At 35.4% G+C, this 19,518-nt stretch overlaps 1 protein-coding gene across 4 annotated transcripts in view; it reads right to left on the bottom strand.

The window, feature by feature from the left end:
- The window catches only part of ANKRD31 (ankyrin repeat domain 31), a 62,350-nt gene that overhangs the window by 27,950 nt on the left and 14,882 nt on the right, over nt 1-19,518 (bottom strand). For all 4 annotated transcript variants that reach the window (XM_060690645.2, XM_034441135.3, XM_034441136.2 and 1 more), the window contains 8 exons: nt 16,499-16,746; nt 16,125-16,246; nt 13,129-13,314; nt 12,473-12,615; nt 10,996-11,140; nt 5,969-6,181; nt 3,703-3,891; nt 461-603 (listed from right to left, as the gene is read on the bottom strand). In XM_060690645.2, coding sequence (XP_060546628.2) covers nt 461-603; nt 3,703-3,891; nt 5,969-6,181; nt 10,996-11,140; nt 12,473-12,615; nt 13,129-13,314; nt 16,125-16,246; nt 16,499-16,746 — 1,389 coding nt within the window. The remainder of the gene's footprint in view (nt 1-460; nt 604-3,702; nt 3,892-5,968; nt 6,182-10,995; nt 11,141-12,472; nt 12,616-13,128; nt 13,315-16,124; nt 16,247-16,498; nt 16,747-19,518) is intronic.

The raw sequence follows: 19,518 nt of genomic DNA, 5'->3' as shown, positions 1-19,518 counted from the left end.
TTCATACATTGTTTGAATTTTACTTTCATACAGTGAGAATCCAGGCAATGTACTTATACATGAATATTGTGAACTAAAATTTTTGTTTAATTAAAACAAATCAAATTATATGACAACACTGAGGAAATTGGGAAAGAATATTAATGGTAACAGTTGAATTGAATGATAGAAATAATAATGTAGTAGTAAATGATCCAAATCTCAAAATTAAGTTGAATTCTGTCTCGTAGTACCTTACTTTTTTGTTCTAACAAGTCTTACCAGAAAGCCAATTTTCCGAGGCATTAGAAATCAGGATCTTGTGTACTTGGTTATGAATCATTTATACATACCATCTGCTACAGATTTCCCCCCACTACTTTTGTTAAGTCAAAGTCCTTCTTAAAATGGAACAAAACTAGGGTCTGAAACCGAATAGCAAATCCTGCATTAAGTCAAAGTCTCGTTAGCACCATATTACCTCAAAATGGTTGCCTGAAACGGCATCATGAATGGGCAAAACACCATCCAAGCTTTTACTGTTTACATCAGCACCGGATTTTAGTAATTCTGCAATAATCTCAGTAAATCCCCTGTTAGAAGCTTCATGAATTGGGGTCCAACCTAGTAAAAACAAATTCAGGCATGACACTGAATTTATGCTTCAATCACATCTTTTTTTCACACATATATGTAACCATGACATATATAATATTTTAAAAATTGTATCATATATTAGCCTGAACTCAAAGAACTGCATAACCTGTTCTGAGCTTATAGAATTTGTAGCAGGAAAAAAATTTGAAGGCAATTTGTGGTCTAGTCTTAAGAAAAAACAATATCATTCAAAGTAATTCTGTGAATATTAGGGACTTTGTGAATACTGTATGCGTAGGGAAGTAGGTAGTTCAGTCCTCACTTACTGATCTCAGTTGGGATCAGCAACTCCACCACTAAGCAACATGGTGATTAAGTGAGACATGACTGCAACTTGTGATTTCAGTGCTGGGTTCTACATTGACTTCGCTTGTTGGAATCAGGTTGCGAAGCTCCCAAATGGTGAACATGTGACCATGAGGATGGCTTGACAGCCGTAAATTCAAAAATCAGTCATAAAGTCACTTTTTCAGGACATCTAAGGGAGGCATGGCAACCTGAAGACATTCACAAAAGCAAGCTCATGACTTCAGCAAAGACTTTTTAAAAAAGTGAGTAGACTGGTTATCTAGATAAGGAGAGGAATGGGGAGTGACCACATGGGCTCCAGATGGCTGTTCCTTATACAGAGACTGCAGGTTAGTGGTCTTCCGTGGGTTTCAGCACCAGGAGATGAAGTGATTAGTCAACTTGGTCACAAAGACAGAATCTTTTAAAAGACACTCAAGTCTCACTTTCTAATTCATTTCGGAAATTGCCTATTAACCATTTTACAACTGTTAGCTGTAAAGCTAAGTAAGATTTTCATCTAAGAAAGTTACAAACAGATTAATGATCCAGTTACATTTGGAATATTGACTTTTATTATAAGGTTTTGGAATTAACTGTAAAAAAATAAATAGCCTCTCATGGGAACCAGTTATTTTCATTATCTTGTTTCAAAAGATAAGTAACTTTGTGGTTTTAGAAATTGGATATTAGAGGACATCTTTTCCTTTTAAGTAGAAGAAAAAAATACAAGCTAACTTTTTATGTAAAATTTTCATCAAATTTACAAAATGACATAAAATGTTATAACACTGGAAGTTTATATTTTTTTTGAAGAATGCAGTCAAAAATTAGTTGTAGTGTTAGGAATGTCAGTAATGATGTTTATGCAGTAGTTGTACTTGTAGTATTAGCAGTGTCAGTAATTATGTCTATGATAGATTATGTGCAAAAGATATCAATGAAGCAATGACAGATGTGGAGCAAATTTTATCTGATAAGATAGAGAAAATACCAAAAGTGGAACTATAAGATGTAGGCCTAGAGAATGATTTGGAAAAAGATGCTTTATTGGATATACAAAAGAAACTGAATGTTTTTTAAGTTTTTAAAATTATAAGTTTTAAAATTAAAGGGGAATTGTAAATGTCAAACCAAGAGAATGGCCTGGAAAATGTTTTCTTATTCAATCTACAGAAATAGGTTTGTTAAAGTCTTGAAGAAGTCTGCATGATGGAATAAAGAAGAATTGGAAAGAAATCATACTCTACATCAATATTGGACTGAATTAAAGATTAACTGCTACAATAAAAGGAAGGAATAGAGGTAGTCCCCAACTTACAACAGTTCATTTAGTGACCTTTCAAAGTTACAACAGCACTGAAAAAGTGACTTATGACCATTTTTCACACTTATGACCGTTGCAGCATCCCTAGTTATGTGATTTACATTTGGATGCTTGACAACTGACTCATATTTATGATGGTTGCAGTGTCTTGGAGTCATGTGTGTCCCTTTTTCTACCTTCTAACAAACAAAGTCAGTGGGGAAACCAGATTCACTTAATAGCCGTGTTATTAATTTAAGAATTGTAGTGATTCATTTAACAAATGTGGCAAGAAAAATCATGAAATGGGGCAAAACTCACTTAACATAAATTTTGGGCTCTATTGTGGTCGTAAATTGAAGATTTACCTGTATGAAGTTAGTTTATTTGATCAAGATTAAAATAAGACATTTGTTTGCAAAGTTCTAGTAATGCTTTATAGACGTTTTGCTGATAGTAGGATTGAAAAATTAATATTGTATGGATTTGCTTATAGATAAAGGATGAGATATGGGTTGAAGAGATATCTGTAATCTTACAGAGGATGAAGAGTTCCTGAATTTGTCTATACTCGTTGTAATGAAAGTTGGAAATCAATTTTTATAAATTTATTTTCTTTATCTTCTTCTTTTTTCTTGTTTTCCTTCTACTTTTTTATTGTTTCTTATCTGTCAGGCGCAAAGAACCAGACCCACACATATAGAATTCAAACTAGCTACTTTAGTGTTCTCTGCCTATAATAAAGGAATCACCCCAGCCTGGCAGCTTTCTCCTGGGAAAGACTAGATAAAGCTCTAAGGGATTCCAGAGGAGGTCAGAGCTAGCCCTCTTGTGTTTATGTACTGCGTCCAGGCTGATCCCTTGCTTGAGCCTTCCTTCCATCTGGGATGGTTGCTCTCCAACATTATCATTCTTTTTTCTTTTCTTTCTTTTTTTTTAGTTTGCATTAAGAGCTATGGTGGCGCAGTGATTAGAATGCAGTATTACAGGCTAACTCTGCCCATAGTCAGGAGTTCTATCCTGAATGCTCAAGGTTGACTCAGCCTTCCATCCTTCTGAGATTGGTAAAATTTTGGGGGCAATATGCTGACATTTGTAAATCACTCAGAGTGCCGTAAAGCACTTTGGAGCAATATATAAGTCCAAGTGCTATTGCTATTAGTTCTTACTATTGTAATCAAAATCTATAATAAACATTACAGAACAAGAAAAGTTACTTTTCCAGTGCCATTGTAACTTTGAACAGTCACTAAACACGGAGTAATTAATCAAAGACTATCTTTTCATTCAAATATATTGATCAAATAAATATAACAACAGAGCTCCACATTAACTAATTAACTAATACTGTTAGACATCGTTTAACTAAGTAGATAGCAGCAAAGAAAAGCAGCTGCAATTAGAAATAGGTTACATCATTTCTGGGCTACAGTATAATAGAAAAAGTTTAAACTGGTGTTAAAATACCAAACCTGCATTATCTTTTTGATTTACACATGCTCCAGATGCTATCAAAGATTTCACTAAAGAAAAATTTCCTTTTTTGCAAGCTAAATGCAAATGAGTTTCTCCTTTAGCATTTCTCTTGTTTATTGTAGTAGTTGTAGTACTTTTCAGATGACTAGTAATTGTTTTAGTCTTTTTCCTAGGTTGTGAAGAATCTAAAATAAAAGAAATATTAAATGGTTACCAGAAGCTATGCAAAGTATTTTCATAGATGTACTACATGAGAGGTCCCCAACAGGGGTGGGTTCTACTTACCTTTACTACCTTTACTACCAGTTCGCAATGGGATCATGCATGAGCCGAGTTTCTGCGCATGCACAGATTGCCTATGACAACATCCAGGGCGATGGGCGGAGCCTCCAGCCGGTTTTACTACCAGTTCGTGCGAACCGGTCCAAACTAGGGGCAACCCACCACTGGTCCCCAATCTTTTTGAACTGGTAGTCATGTTTAAAATATTGAGAGTTTATACAACTCTGAGAAATGGTGGTCATGGAGGAACCTTATCCATTCACAAAATGAATCTTTTTAACCTATCCACTAGAATATAAACCAATGAAGGCCTGCTATTTCCTTTGACCTCTAAGGATGCTGCTTTCCACCAATTTGTCATACTATTTTTTCAGTAAATTTTGCATGCTCTGAGAAAAGAAAAGCTGACTAAGGAATGTGTGATAATATTCTTCACATGCTGAAATAACCACACATGGGAGATTAAGATCTCTTCTCTCATTCCAGAGTCCATAACATAAACAAATGGATTTCAGTTTCAAGAATCGAAGCATTTTCCAATTGAATATTAGAAGAAACATCGTATCAGTGAAACACTTTGTCAGTGGAACAGTGATTCAGAGTAGTGATGGGGTCCCCTTTATTGGATTTGTTCAACTGGAAACTATGCAGCCATCAATCTGGTATGCTTTAATTTATACACTTTACTAACAAATTAAAATGTGTGGAGAAAAGTCTTTCAGTTAACAAAATGGTGGGGGTAACATTATATTGAAAAGGCATCACATTTAAAAAGACTTCTTCTCTAGTAACCGTCTTTCACCTTTTACAGTATCTTTTAATACATCCTTATCTTTTACAGTAAGATAAGGATGTATCATGAAGACGATTCTAAAATGACCACAGGTCTGGACCAGGAGTGAAATGCTCCTGGTTTGGACCGGATCACCCGATCCGGTAACGATGGAGACGGGTGGTTCGGAGAATCGGTAGCAAAAATCCCTGCACCCCACCCCCCCCAATTGCCCAGCTGAGCCACGCAATCATCAGTGGCTTTTTTTTTATTTTTAAAAGCATTTTTTCTACAACCTCTTTGGCCGAAAAAATGCTTTTAAAAGTAAAAAAAAAAAGCCTCTGATGATCGTGCGGCTCAGCTTGGATCATCAGAGGCTTAAAAAAAAAAAAGAAAGCCTCTGCTGATCAGGCAAGTCAGCTGGGATTGTCAGAGGCTTTTTTACAACCTCTTCAGATGAGGTTGTACAACCTCTTCAGATGAGGTTGTAGAAAAAATGCTTTTAAAAGTAAAAAGTAAAAAAAAAAAAGTTGGCCTTGCCCGTTCAGTCATATTACCACCACTACCACCAAGCCACACTCACAGAACCAGTAGTAACAAATTTTACATTTCACCACTGGTCTGGACAGGCATAAAACTGGTAAGTGTTGTTCCATCAATTATCAAAGTGATAAACCATGAAGACTTTTGTAAGTCAAAACTAGCACTTTCAATTGGGCTCAGAAATGAACTGGGAACCAGTCCAAGCAGGGCAGGAATGATGTAATATGATTAAATCAAGTCTTCACAATTCTTGATGCATTATTTTGCATCAGCTTTAGTTTCCAAAATGTTTTAGTGGCAACCTGATTTACAGTGCATTACAGTAATCCAGGTGGTAAGTAATTGAACATAGATTATTGCAGTCAAGTCTCCAAGAAAAACAGCTGGAGCCCAGCCTAAATTGGTAAAAGGTGCTCCATGTCACAGAAATCATCTGAATCTTTATTATAAATGACTGTTTCATGGCTAATCCTCAAGCTATGAATTTAATCCTCTGACAAAATACAATGTCCTCCAGAAAAGCTGACTCTGTTTTTGTGAACTGTGGATCATTAATAAATAGAGGTTCAAGCTAGATAAATTAATTAAGTTAAATTAATAATAGCCATGTTTTATTTAGCTTGAATGTCAGTTTGTCATCTCTCGTGTATTTATTAACTGCTTACCTAGAATTTGCGGTATTTGTTGTTCTTCAATTTGACTGAATTGTGTATAACTTGAAGAAACATTCTTCAACTTACTGCCAGAACCCAAATCGACATATTGACAATTTCCATTATACTTCGTCTGGACAGTTTTTAATGCAACTGATTGGAAAGGTACATCTGATGTATAATTTTCTTTTTCTTTTGCCATATTGTAACATATTTCCAGATTCTCTGTTTTCAATATTTATTAAATTACAAAATGAATTATTATGCTTTTCTCAAAAGAAGCAAACAATATCTATAGAACTACTATACGGTATATTATAATGAACATAATATATTTCTAAAACATTTAGAAATTCTGAGATTAGAGAATACTTTTCTAAAAAGTTATTAAATTTTCTGTTGCCTTCCCTTAAAAGAAATATTCAGAGCATTGTTGAAATTTAATAAAAACAAATTCTGGGATAATAATAACTTTATGGATTTAATTCTTATTTTATTGGAATCTTCTCTACAGTATTATCAATTCACAGAGAAAAAAAAAACATAGCAAATATGTAAAGAGACAGCCAGTTTTGTGTGGTGGTTTAGGCATCAGGCTAGAAACCTGGAGACTGTGAACTTGTTTCTCTCTTGGGCACAAAGCCAACTGGGTGATCTTGGCCCAGTCATTCTTTCTATTGCAGAAAAGAGGCAATTGCAAAACACTTCTGAAATCTTACCAAGAAAACTGCAGGAACTTGTCCAAGGCAGTTGCTAGAAGACTGACTTGAAATATATACTGTATATATATATATAAAGAATCGTGAATTTTACTGATGTTGGGGGTGGGGAATCAATGAACTAGCTGTGAATTTCACTTAGCATGATGATAACCAATTCTACGTACATGACTATACAAGGCCATGTTTGAAAATCAAGTGTACGTGTTCAGCATTCATCTCTAGCTAAATAAGGGACTGTGAATATGGAAGTTGCCATGTATATAGTTTTTTCCTCCCTAATCCATAAGAACCCTCAAATAGAACAAATTTTAAATAAGAAATAACTTTTCTAGCTATTCAGCTATTCAGAGACAAGAATTGAGAAAAGGTAGAAACTGCATTTATTTCCTTTTCTTCTGCATTCTTAACCTTTTGACTAGGCAACTAGTGGAATGTCTTTTTCTGAAGAAGCCTCTTTCACTGAAATATAAGGTATCTATTTTAATGTATGTATTTACAGGTAGCCCTTGCCTAACGACTGGTTATTTAATGACCATTCCGTTACGATAACCCCCCTCCCCAAGCTCCCTATGGACTACTTGTATTTCAAATATATCCATGCTGCTCTTTATTTTAAAAAATCCATAGATCAGGGGTGGGCAGCTGTGGCCCTTTTACAACCTGTGGACTTCAACTCAAGAATCCAAGCTGTCTCAGGAATTCTGGGAGTTGAAGTCCACAGGTTGTAAAAGGGCCACAGTTCCCCACCCCTGCCATAGATGATTTACAGCAAACCCCCCAAAAACAGAAATGAACAAGTAACAAAACAGTAAATAAACAAAGCCACTTTGTATAGATTTGGAACACATACATGGTTCATGTGTGTGTGTTTATGTGTAGACAAATGGGGTACCTTGAAATTGTTCTTGTCTAGCATATGTAAAATCAGAAGAATATTATTCTTCATCTTACTATCATTTTCTGTTCTCTCAAAAACATTTTTCATCCTCTTGGACTTATCATTGTATTCTCATGTATAACAAGAGGGTGAAGTCTTACCATGACTTTTCATTGGAGCTGTGAATGTCAGGGCTTTCAGAAATTTCACCTCTATTAATATCCTGAGAAAATGTACCAGTTGAAGATATTTCCATGCTAATTTGAGCTGTTTGTTCATGACAAATTCCAACAGCTTTTGAGGTATTTTTATCTGGGTTTTGGGCTGCATTTAAAGTATATCGTTCTAAAAGAATTGTACAATCTGAATCTCCCACATGTGCAATTCCTTGTACCAATAGCATGGTTGTGCTTTTTGAGTGTAGTAAATTTTATTTTAAATGAAAACAATTTTTTTCAGTTGTAAACATTCTTTCAGAGCCTGCTCGTTGTCTATGTCTTTATGGCAGTATACAGTCATATCTATACAAGCTAAAGAATGCATGTATTTTTCTGGTAATCTATTTTTTCGTTAGTAGACTTTTTACTTCTCCATCTCTCCAAGCAAGACAACCTTTTATCCCATCTAAATATTGTCATTTATAATAGCAGCTTTAAGACAGCCATTATGGTGTTTCATATCACATGGTTCCTCTCTGCTATAACAAACATAACATATTTGCACCAAATATGCAAATTAGGCTAATTTATTAATCAATTACAAAAGATATAGCTTGTAACAAGGTTTAATGACGTATGTGAATCAATATATTGATTTCTATTTTTTTAACTGAAGGTTTTGATGACCTTTTTTTTCTGATGAGGCAGAGTCCATTGGAGTTAAGTGGCCAATTATTAAATAAATAGTAATTATTATTATTACTGATAATAAAGTATCTTTCTAATTTTCATTAGCTATGTTCTTTGATCATTTTACAAATTCACTCTGAAGTATATGGAAAATATTCCAAACTATTGCTTTAGAGAAAGAAAATATATTTACATGAATGTTAAATGGACTTTTTCCCGTCCCTTTAGTCATTTATACTTGTTTTGTCACCCAAAGGAAAAAAATGGTCTTTCACTACCAGAAACTTAACATCTTTCTTTTAATATTGCAACAACATACTGTGGGGGTGGGAGATGGGGGTGATTTTGTTATATTGTACTATATTAATTTATTTGATTCTTTTTGTTAGTTTTTATTGTTTTAATTGTGGTTTTATATTCTGTAAGCCGCCTTGAGTCGACATGGGTGAATAGGCGGCAATATAAATTCAATAAATAAACAAGCAAACAAACAAGGGCAGGGAAAAATATGCACAATGCTGCTGATCAGCAATAGCTACAATTGTAGCAAACAAGATGTAATGCTGTAAAGGACTCTGGTCAGAGTCTAAGACAACACGCTCCAGCCATCATGCCACGGCCATCTCACCACAGCCAACTCGCTGCAGCATTCTACATGGGATAACTCAATGCAATAAATATTATCCGCCACTATTTCTTTGATATTATTTCCATTTACAATGGAAATAATGGGAGTAGCCATAGTAATAACTATGCTGGCAAGCACATGAAGCAGGGCTGGTTAAGCTCACAATCCCAGGGCCAAGCCAGCATTTCTCCAGGAGGATGTCAGATCACACTAGGAGTAGTAGCCCAACAGTCCCCCTCCTCCCTACCCATTGGTCACTCTTGCCATTTTGTATCTGCTGAACAGTATAAGGGGCCGTGCCTGCACTAGGATATGGTGCTGCTCATGCGTTACTCAGCTGAGGGCTTCTAGTGAAGCCTTCTAGCAATCAAAGGGTAAGGCAGCAGTGAGAGGCAGGGTTAACAGAGCCCCCCAATGTGCAGCTTGAGGCTCCCCAATGTGCAGCTTGAGGCCAGCTGCTATCAGAGAGCCCTGTAGAGAAGAAGTTAGCTGATGAGGGTAGTGGCAGAATTCAGCAGCCTCATCTCAGCCATACTGTGCAAGGGTGGCCAAAAGGGGGGGCATGGGGGGGATTTAAGTAGAGATAGTTTGTGCAGAATGGGAGAACGTGACCACAGGATGCTATGACAGTCATAAATACAGGTTGGCTGGCAAGTGCCTGAATTTTGATACTTGACAGCAGGGACACCATAACAGCTATTACACGTAAGAACCTGTTGTAAGTTTTTTTAAAAAAATATTTTTATTAAAGTTTAAAAATACAAACAAAAATTATTAGAAAGAAAAATATGAAAATAAAAAGTGCAGAGAGAAAAAGACAGGAGGGAAAAATATAAAGGAACAAAAATCTGCAGGGAGCCTTCGGAGCTGTGTATTGAAGCAGCTGGTAAGCCATTCAGGTGGAGGATGGTTGAAAAAGCAGCTGTTTTGGAATTTATTTTTCAAACTGACAATAAGTCGTGCCTTTAATTTCTTAATCATTTTATGGGATTATTATCTTTACTAGCTAACAGTGCTTCTTTCTAGTCACAGTCGAATGGAGTCGTGAGTGCATGCGTGACACTTGCAGTGATGGATGCAGCCGTGCAGTACTCGCTTTGATAGCGGTGCTTGTGGCTACGCGGTGACGGTAGCACCAGTGGGGGATGCACACATGCACACATGTATGCACTGGCCAGTAACTCACACGGCCCGGTGGCCCACAGGTTGGGGACCCCTGATGTAAGGAACTTAACTATATGTTTGGAATACAAATCTGACACCAATCTTTATTATGATGATGGTTTAAATACAATCCTCTCAGTGCAACTGAAACAAGAGCTCCAAGCAAATCTACAATTCTCAAGACAAGTTTGGGACTTTTTTTTCATGGATATTAACAAGGTTGAGAATTCTTTGAGAAAAATAGATTTGATATGCATTACAGAGATTTTATTCTATGAGGATAAGCTGAAGGGAATGACTTAAATTTAATGAGTTAATTGGAGTTAGGATGGATTTTTACACATCTGATATACATTATGTAATTGAAAGGAAGCTCTTGTGCTTATAAATGGGTGTGAAAATGTTTATATGCACATATATGTACACAATGCTTGAGTCATTCTTACAGTTTGTAAAATATTATTGAATTATGTTCAATTGATTTTAGAAATATTTTAAAGAAAAGTCTGAAAATGGATGTTTAAAAAAGGGTTGTCCCCTTTAAGGTATTAAATTTTGTTAATATAAATGATGACAGTATATAAAGATTAATAAGTACAAACATAAATATATATTATTTCCCACAAAAAGAAAAGAAGTAGGGATGGTTAAATTGATTGTTTTATTTAAAAAAAAGAACATATCTAATTTTGTTTCTATTTGAAAATCACTTTAGAACAAATCCATACTTGCATTTATTTTTCAAATGTTTTTTTTGCAATTGTGTATTACAAGTTAATGTCATACTAGATCTTTCCTACCTGATTTTGATCTTTTACCAGAATGATCTATATAACTTTCCACAAGTTTCCTCATATGCTTGTCAGTAGCTTCTTCTAAAGCATTTTTTCCTCTTTCATTCTTGAAGAGTGGGTCAGCTCCATACCAAAGCAATAATTCTGCCACCTAGAGGTAAATACAAACATTATAGTGTTTTCAATACTTTTCCTTTCTACTTTTCATGATACAGATTGTCACTCTTAAGACTCAATTTAAAATTTTATGACAACTGAGCAGAGAAAAGCAAAAGCTTTTTTGTGTATTCTAATTTTCTACTTGTAAAGTAAGCAAGAATGATTCTACATAAACTGTTATATTACATTTTGACTAGCTAATCTGGAATAAGAGCACTGAGCTGAGCTGATATTGCACTGTTTTGTTCATTGTTCGAAAATTTTCTATGATATAATACATACCATTGCTAGCCTCTGAATTCAGCATTATTACTATACATTTAAAAGGAAAGAGAAGGTTTCTGGCTAGGCTCCTAAAACGGTGAGAATAATTAATTATGTTTAGAACAAAATAACTTTATAAATCAACGAGTCAGATGATTAATGAGAAAACTGTTCAGAATGTTCATTTAGGGAATATGTATCTACATACATATTTTAATTAATTGTCAATTAATGGAAGTAGATTAAAGCAAAATTTGCTAAGTATTTGGAGGGGAGAAAAAGCCATGTTCAGGAATACAACTTTAGAAATGTTACAGTGCCCCCTGCTGAATAGTCACTCTAATATAGGAAAGTAGTACCGTTCACAATTGCATTGCAATAGAACTTGTAACAAGTCTTGGAGCAGAGGTATGTACTGCACAAGAGAACTTAGGCTTCCTGCATTAATATGGAGCTTCAGGCTGGTTGAATTATTTCCGTATTATTCCCATCAATGGCACAAAGAATAATTCAAAACTGAAGAAAATGAAGCTTCTTTACAGTATTAGGCAGTCATAACTAATCTGGATAGTATGGCATAACAACATATTTTAGAGACCCTATCTAGCTGATAGTTCAAGACATGATCTCTTCTTCAGTTAGGATACCGCAATCGCAGACAGAAGATACATGGCATTCCCTTTCTTCACTTTACAACACAACCTCTAATCTCAATGAAAAAAGATCAACAAGACATCTATTACTTGGACCGAAACGCAGTCCATTTCCAAAATATAATGCAGCAGCCACAGAGACATCACAGTGTGCTACACTCCCACTTAATGCAATAGGGAAGCTCAGAAAATGCTGTATTTTTAAGTTTCTGCAAATTAGAAGCTGAATCTTATGGCAGAGAGAAATATATGTTTACTAGGAATTATATAAACTCAATTTATCTGGAAAACACTACATTTGGGATGTTAGTTCTTAATTACTGTAAGCATAAGGAAACATGCAGTGTGACGTGCTGAAGCATCATGTAAAATATTTTGTAGAATACTTTCAGGGATAGAAATTATACCTTGTGATGACCTTCTTTAACAGCATCATGTAGTGGTGTTACTTGCTCATATCCTTTACAATTAACATCAGCTCCTGCTTTTAAAAGTTCATTTGATATTTCAAAGCAACCGGCCAAACTGGACTCATGTAACGGGGTCCAACCTATAGAAGTGAAAAATATATTATTTTTTCCAAGAGGACCAAAGTCATTATTATATAATTATTTTATACTGACTTAATTTCCATTCCAGTATAATTTAGATACTTAAATATTCCCATCAATTTCAAAAAAAAAATGTCTGTTTAACATTAGATTCATTTAAGTGTTGTTATGAAGTCCAAGTTTTACTTAGCCACTCAACTTGTTCATTCATTTTGAAACAAAGCAAGATACTCCCATTTATTCCAAAATATGTCAGAATGTATAATTACAGGGAGAACAATCTGCTTGTCTGCCTGTCTGTCTGTTTGCCTACCTATATTCTGTTTTTACTTATAGTAACTTTTAAAGTCTTGCAGGAAAGTTTAAATCTACAGAAACTATTATTCCAGTTTGAAGCTGAACACCAGAGTTTCACTGAACAAAATGATGCCTGGTGTTTATGAACATTCAATTAAATAAGATTGATTCTGTAATTTTTATAAAACTAAATTTATGTTGGATATTGTACTTACCTGCATAGTCCTGGGCATTAACATTTGCACCAGCTTTTATCATTGCACATACACCATCTAGATCATCTTCTGTAGCAGCTCTATGCAACAATGTCTGACCAAAACCATCTCTTCTGTTGATTACAGACAGTGAAATGTAATTACCTGAGGAATCATTGGAGTAACAATTAAAAATGGTCTGCTTTCCTGAGAAATAAAATAAAAATGGAACAAATGAAAAAAAATTAATGGCATTAAATGGCATGAATCATAAGGTGTGTTTTTGTTTTAGAAATGTGTAAAGCTGTAACAGTTCTCCTGCTTCTAATTTGTTATGCAAACTGTAACAAGAAATGTAATTGACATTTTATATTTGCATAGGACATGGTTAAGCAGCACAACTCATGTCTCTCAGTAGACTGTTGTAGTTCCAAACAAAGTTTTTATTATGCAATCATCTTGCCTTCTTAATACATTTTAAAGGAGAAACAAACAAAATGGTTTTCTATTTGGACACCTACCATATTTTTCATTATTTTATATTTTGTGTCCAAAACGTCTTATGGAAGAACTCTGCTAGATAACACCAAGAGTTACTGACTTTCCATCAGTAAGGAATTAAAACTACTTGCTTACTTGCACATTGAGAAATTGTCACAGAGTAGGTATTAATATATAAAATTATATAGTAATATATAAAATTAAAAGGACATATACTAAATAAAGCATCAACTGATGTTATTCATATATCTGATAATATGCTAAGTGAAGCCTACAAGAGAACAGAGGAATATGGTGGCTGGGATTAAAAAACTTTTGTTAATGCTGTGTTTTTAACTCCCCAAATCAATGAGCTGCAAACAGAGCTAATTCTGAAGTGGAATGTGACAAGTCGCCGCAGCCAACCTGCCACGGCCAACTCACCACAGTCAATTTGCCACAGCCAACTTGCCACGGGATAACTCATCACAGCCAACTCACTGCGGGACAATTTAACAATTCAATTTAATTATTTAAAATAAATAAAAAATATCTTAATTTTCGTTAGTCATATTTCATTCTGTCCCTCCTTTAGCATTCTTTCTTTAATGATTCTATTCCACCATTTCTTTGATATTAGTGTAACTCTTGTCCCCCAGTGAGTTGTCTCACAGCAAATTGGCCGTGACACATTGTCATCGATTCTGGGAGTGTGGCCCCCTATAGACATACTGCAATTGTGAACTGAGAACCATACATCTCACTCCAACACTGGTAAACGTTTTATCTAATCATATAACTTATTGTATTTTGGGGACTATAAGACGCACCTTAATTTTTGGGGAGGAAAACAAGAAAAAAAGAATTCTGCCTCTGTCTACCAGCATCAGGATCAGCGGTGCCCTCACTTCCACTCGGATTTTGATAACGAGTAGCACAGATCTTTTTATCCATTTAAAACAAACCCTATCACTCTACACGCATTTAACTGGAGTGGGTGGGGTGGGGAGGGGAATGATTTTCATGGGGGAAGAAGAGGGACTTGGCACCGAAGGCTCCAATCTCAAGACACACACACACCCCGTCTTCCTACCTATAGCCTGGCTTTCTCGCAGCAAGGCCCAATAGAGATGCAGCACTTCAGTCCTCCTGGACACTGCCATCTCGTAAACAGGGTGCCAGGCTTCCAAGAAAGCCCCCTGCGCCTTTGCTGCCTCGGTCAGAACCTGATTCCGGAAGTGGCCCGGAGAAGCACGGAGGTCGGGACTTGGTTGGCGAAGCAGGTGCTGTGCTCTGCTACCTGGAGATCTCCGCTGCCTCCATGATTCTAAAAATGGGACGTGCGGAGGCAAAAAAAGACCATCACGTTTTCAGGTGGTTCCAGGCGGCAGAGATCATGGCAACAGTGTTTTCGGGTGGCAGCACCTTGCCCTACACCTCCTGCACAGCCCCCGAAAACACTGTTGCCCAATTGAGTCCCGACCTCCATGCTTCCCCGGGCCGCTTCTGGAATCAGGGTCCGACTGGGGCAGCAAAGGCGCAGTGGGCTTTCTGGGAAGCCCAGCACCATGTTTACAAAATGGCAGTGTCCAGGAGGACTGAAGTGCTGCATCTCTATCAGGCCTTGCTGCAAGAAAGCCAGGCTTTCAACATCTATGGCTATAGATAGGAAGACAGGGGCGTCTCGAAAGTGGAGCCTTCGGTGCCAAGTCCCTCTTCTCCCCCACCTCCTCCAGTTAAATGCGTGTAGAGTGATACGGTTTGTTGTAAATGGACAAAAAGATCTCTGCTGCTCGTTATCAAAATCCGAGTGGAAGTGTGGATCCCCGCCTGGCACCACCAGAAAATGCAACGCGCAGGGGCTGACAACCTCTGGCGGGTGGGAGCAGCGGGTGGGAGGGGTTACATTTGGTGTATAAGAAGCACCCAGATTTTCATCCACTTTTCATCCACTTTTTACTCCGAAAAATACGGTATCTGGACTGGTCTTGTGTGTCTTTGGCTAAATATGGATTAAATGCAGATTATGAGAATTTACCATTAAGATTTGATGAGAAAGGATTAGATAAAAAGTTTGCCAGTGTAGGAGTGTGATGTATGATTCTCAGATCACAACTACCATACAGTATGTCTATAGCGGGCCACACTCCCACTACTAAACTTTTTATCTAATCATACAAATTATCTAGACCAGTCTTGTGTGTCCTTGGATAAACAAGGATTAAGTGCAGATGGTGAGAATATACCATTCAGATTTGATGGAAGATGACATATCAAAACACCCTATAATCTGAAAGCATTTATGCTGATTGCTTTTCAAACTCACTTTGGAAAAATAAATCTTCCTTTGTCTTAATGAAATTCTACTTTTAATTTAAACCATTTCCTCCAAAACAATGCAAACTTTAAAAAAATATTCACATTTAAATACAAAGTTGTACATTGTAATATGAACTCATATACTTTGCCACAGTAACGTATTAAAAAAAAGTGAATTGCCTTCTAGCTATAAACAGACCATCAAAAACAATACTTACTGGTTTTCTTGGCAATCCTCTGGCTCTTCCTCACTTGCTCAATTTTGGTATTTACATCTGAACATGAGCAATGGTATGTGCAAATTCCCAGTTGCAAAGATTCATTTTCTTTATCATTAAATCTGCCGACAAATAAATGGTTTGAAATTACAAAACATATTTTGAAAGCGCCTCAAAACTTTTTCTTGCAATTAACTAAAATGGGAATTCCTCTAGAAATTATTTAGAATTACCAAGGTTTAAACTTGTCTAAATTTTAAACTGGAATTGTACATTTTAAGTAACCTAAACTGGATATATAAAAATAAAATTGCCTTCTCCAAAGTAAAAATACTTAATAATATTTCATTCAAGTATTTAACCAATTATTATACCTGTGCATCTTCTGATGCGTTCCTTCTAAAAATGGTTGGCACTCAGAAGTAGCATGTATATCATTTATAACAACACTCTTTCTTTGGTGGTCTGATTTCTTTAATGTATATGAAGTTCCTTCAGAGAGATGCTCACATGAATGAATGTCTTTTAAACTGGATTTTCCTTTTTTAGATGGTCTGTCAGAACAATCAGTTTTTTGAGGATCTGGATGACACAATCGATGCATACATTGTTCATAATCAATCTATGAAAAATCAATTGAAAAATGTTTCAAAAATTCGTAAGAATTTAAAATATTGACAGTTCCAATAATATTTTTTTTTCTATAGCTTTAAAAATAAAGGATTTTTAAAAAATAAACCTGGTAAATTGGTAAGGAAAACAACTTTACAAATACAGCTAGTTGAATAGCTATCTTTTTTGCAGTTATTAAAAAGATTCTCAGTCTTAGGAACATAGATTATGATATGACATTAGCCGATTCTGAAAGTTTACAAAACAAATTTCTTCTAGAAATCCATTCATGCATTTAAATTCATTTAACTACAGTTTGCAAAAACTGACGCAAGCAAATTTGTTATCACAGTGCTATTTGTGAAATGTCTTAATGTTCTTTCATTCTGACTATATTATTAATAGGAAAATGTAGCTATTTGGACTCACAAATGAAAAGAATGTAGACACATTCACTGTTTCTGTCAGTGCCATCCTAAAGAAGCTGCATATCCCAGGTCAGATTTCAATAACTACATATCCCTAGATGCCAAAAATGTATTCCAGCAAAATGACATGTCAATTTTCTTGACCCATTTAAGGAAAGTAACATAATCAACTGGTTTGTCCAGTTTTTAAAACAATTTTACCGACCATAACTTTGCCTAGAAACATGTACAAAACCAGTTATTAACTTCACATTTGTAAGTTATGTCAGTAACAATATTTAGGGGACCCTTTGCGGTTACCATTCTTCCTCATTCTCTAGACAAAAACCAAGCTGGAGGAAATCTCCATTAAAGTTATGTTGCAAGTAGTAGTTCAGCAAAGTAATTCTTAACCTTTTATGTTTTAAGCCTCACCATTACTCAATTGAAGAACCTGGGCCCCAGCCATTATAGAATACAATTTTTTGTAAGACATACAATACTGCTATTATATTAATCATTCACACTAAAGTTTAAAGATTTAACTAAAATTTCTACAATCATCTCAACTACATCCGAGTTTGAGTAGTTATGGTACATATGCTGCAGATTTGAAAACTAATGTTTCAGCAGATGGTCAAACAGGATATTTTTCTTCATTGGAAGCAAAAATATGGTAGAAAAAATAAGCAGAACAAAGCTTTTAGAATTCTTTCTAACCTTTTTACCAAGTCATAAGAGGCATCTATATTTTTTCTGCATAACAAAGTTAACATGTTGCAACTGTTTGCACGTGTCTGTTCTCCCCTCATTTGCACCTTTTTGTGTTTATGCTTATGTGCCCTGAGCAGCATTGGGTAGGCTACATAGTCTTTGCTCTGGATCACATCTCCAAGATGGAGCAAGCTCTAGAAGGCAATAGTCAATAATATTCAGAAGCACTGATAAATTGTCTCTCCCTTAGGGAAGCACCAGGGATTTATTTCTCTGAAATTTTCCCCACAGCAACCAGCCAGACCTACTCAAATAATTTCATACCCTGAAAATCAGATCTGGCTATGTAAATTCTCAGATCCACAAATTATGCTTCCTTTCTTTCAAAAACCCATTATTTGTCTCTGAAGTTCTGCTTGTATTAGTACAATTGTACTTCAATGAAGTGATTAAAATCAAATTTCTGATTATAAAGTGAGCTCGTCGTAAAAAATTCTTCTATGATCATTGAGATCATTTAGAAAATAAAATATTCTTTTCATAAACACTGAACACATACATGCATTAAAAGATTATTTTACTTCAATTTATTTATTTAAGACTTGAACTGTCTGCTATGAATACTTTACATGTTCTGAATGCCTCAGCAACTGGGAGCACTCAACAAATCCTTTTTGGCATAGGAGCTACATTAGATTGATAATAAATAATACTTTTACTGCATTAGACAGGAGTCCACCAGAGAATATTTGGACCTAGCACCAGATTGGAGAGACAAAATTAATATCTGAAGATTTTATAGAGTTGCCAGGTGTCCACTATTTGAGCGGACAGTCTGCTTTTTTCCCATTATGTTCACTATTTTTTTTTACAAAATAGTGGACATTTTTTTTATTCAAAAGCTTTATGATGAAATGGTACGTAATCTAAAGCTGTACAGTCTAAGAGAATAAGGATAGGAGAATCGCATTTTGTCTTTTTTTTCATAAGTTAGAATGAGACAAAGATCGAATATCCATTGAACTCGATTTTCCGAAAAAATTAATGAGATTAAAATAAAAATATATTATAAAATTATGTACAGTTCACATTTTTAAAATGCATTGTAGCTTGTGTCGACTGACCTAAAATGACGTCGAGTGATGAGAGTGACAGCAGCGAGATTTCGAATTCTTTAAAACGAAAGAGAGGAGTGTGCAAATACACCAAAGACTGGGAAGCTACTTTTGCATGGATTACCAACAACGAAACCGACAGAACAAATACGACGGCCTACTGTAAATTGTGTCAGAAATCGTTCACAATTGAATATAATGGTATAAAAGCTGTCACACAGCATGCAAGCACAAAAAATCATTTAGATAAGGAGAAAATAGCTTCCAGCAACAAGCGAATCAATTCGTTTTTCATTGTTAAAGACTCCTCTTTCAGTGAGAAAGTGACTGTAGCTGAAATGGCTGAAACTTACCATGGGATCAAACACTATATTTCTTTCCTGGCTCAAGATTGCGGTATTAAGTTAATGAAGCAAATTTTTGATGATTCAGAAATTGTAAAAAAGATGTCTTGTGGAAGAACCAAATCATCAGCTATTGTCAATGAGGTTTTGTATCCTTTTTCTATTGAATTGGTTCTCAATGATCTTAAAACTGGAATTCCAT

This window comes from Pantherophis guttatus, chromosome 2 (assembly GCF_059756535.1).
Source record: "Pantherophis guttatus breed Tessera chromosome 2, ASM5975653v1, whole genome shotgun sequence".
NCBI lineage: Eukaryota > Metazoa > Chordata > Lepidosauria > Squamata > Colubridae > Pantherophis > Pantherophis guttatus.
This window is presented reverse-complemented; position numbering and strand designations above follow the sequence as displayed.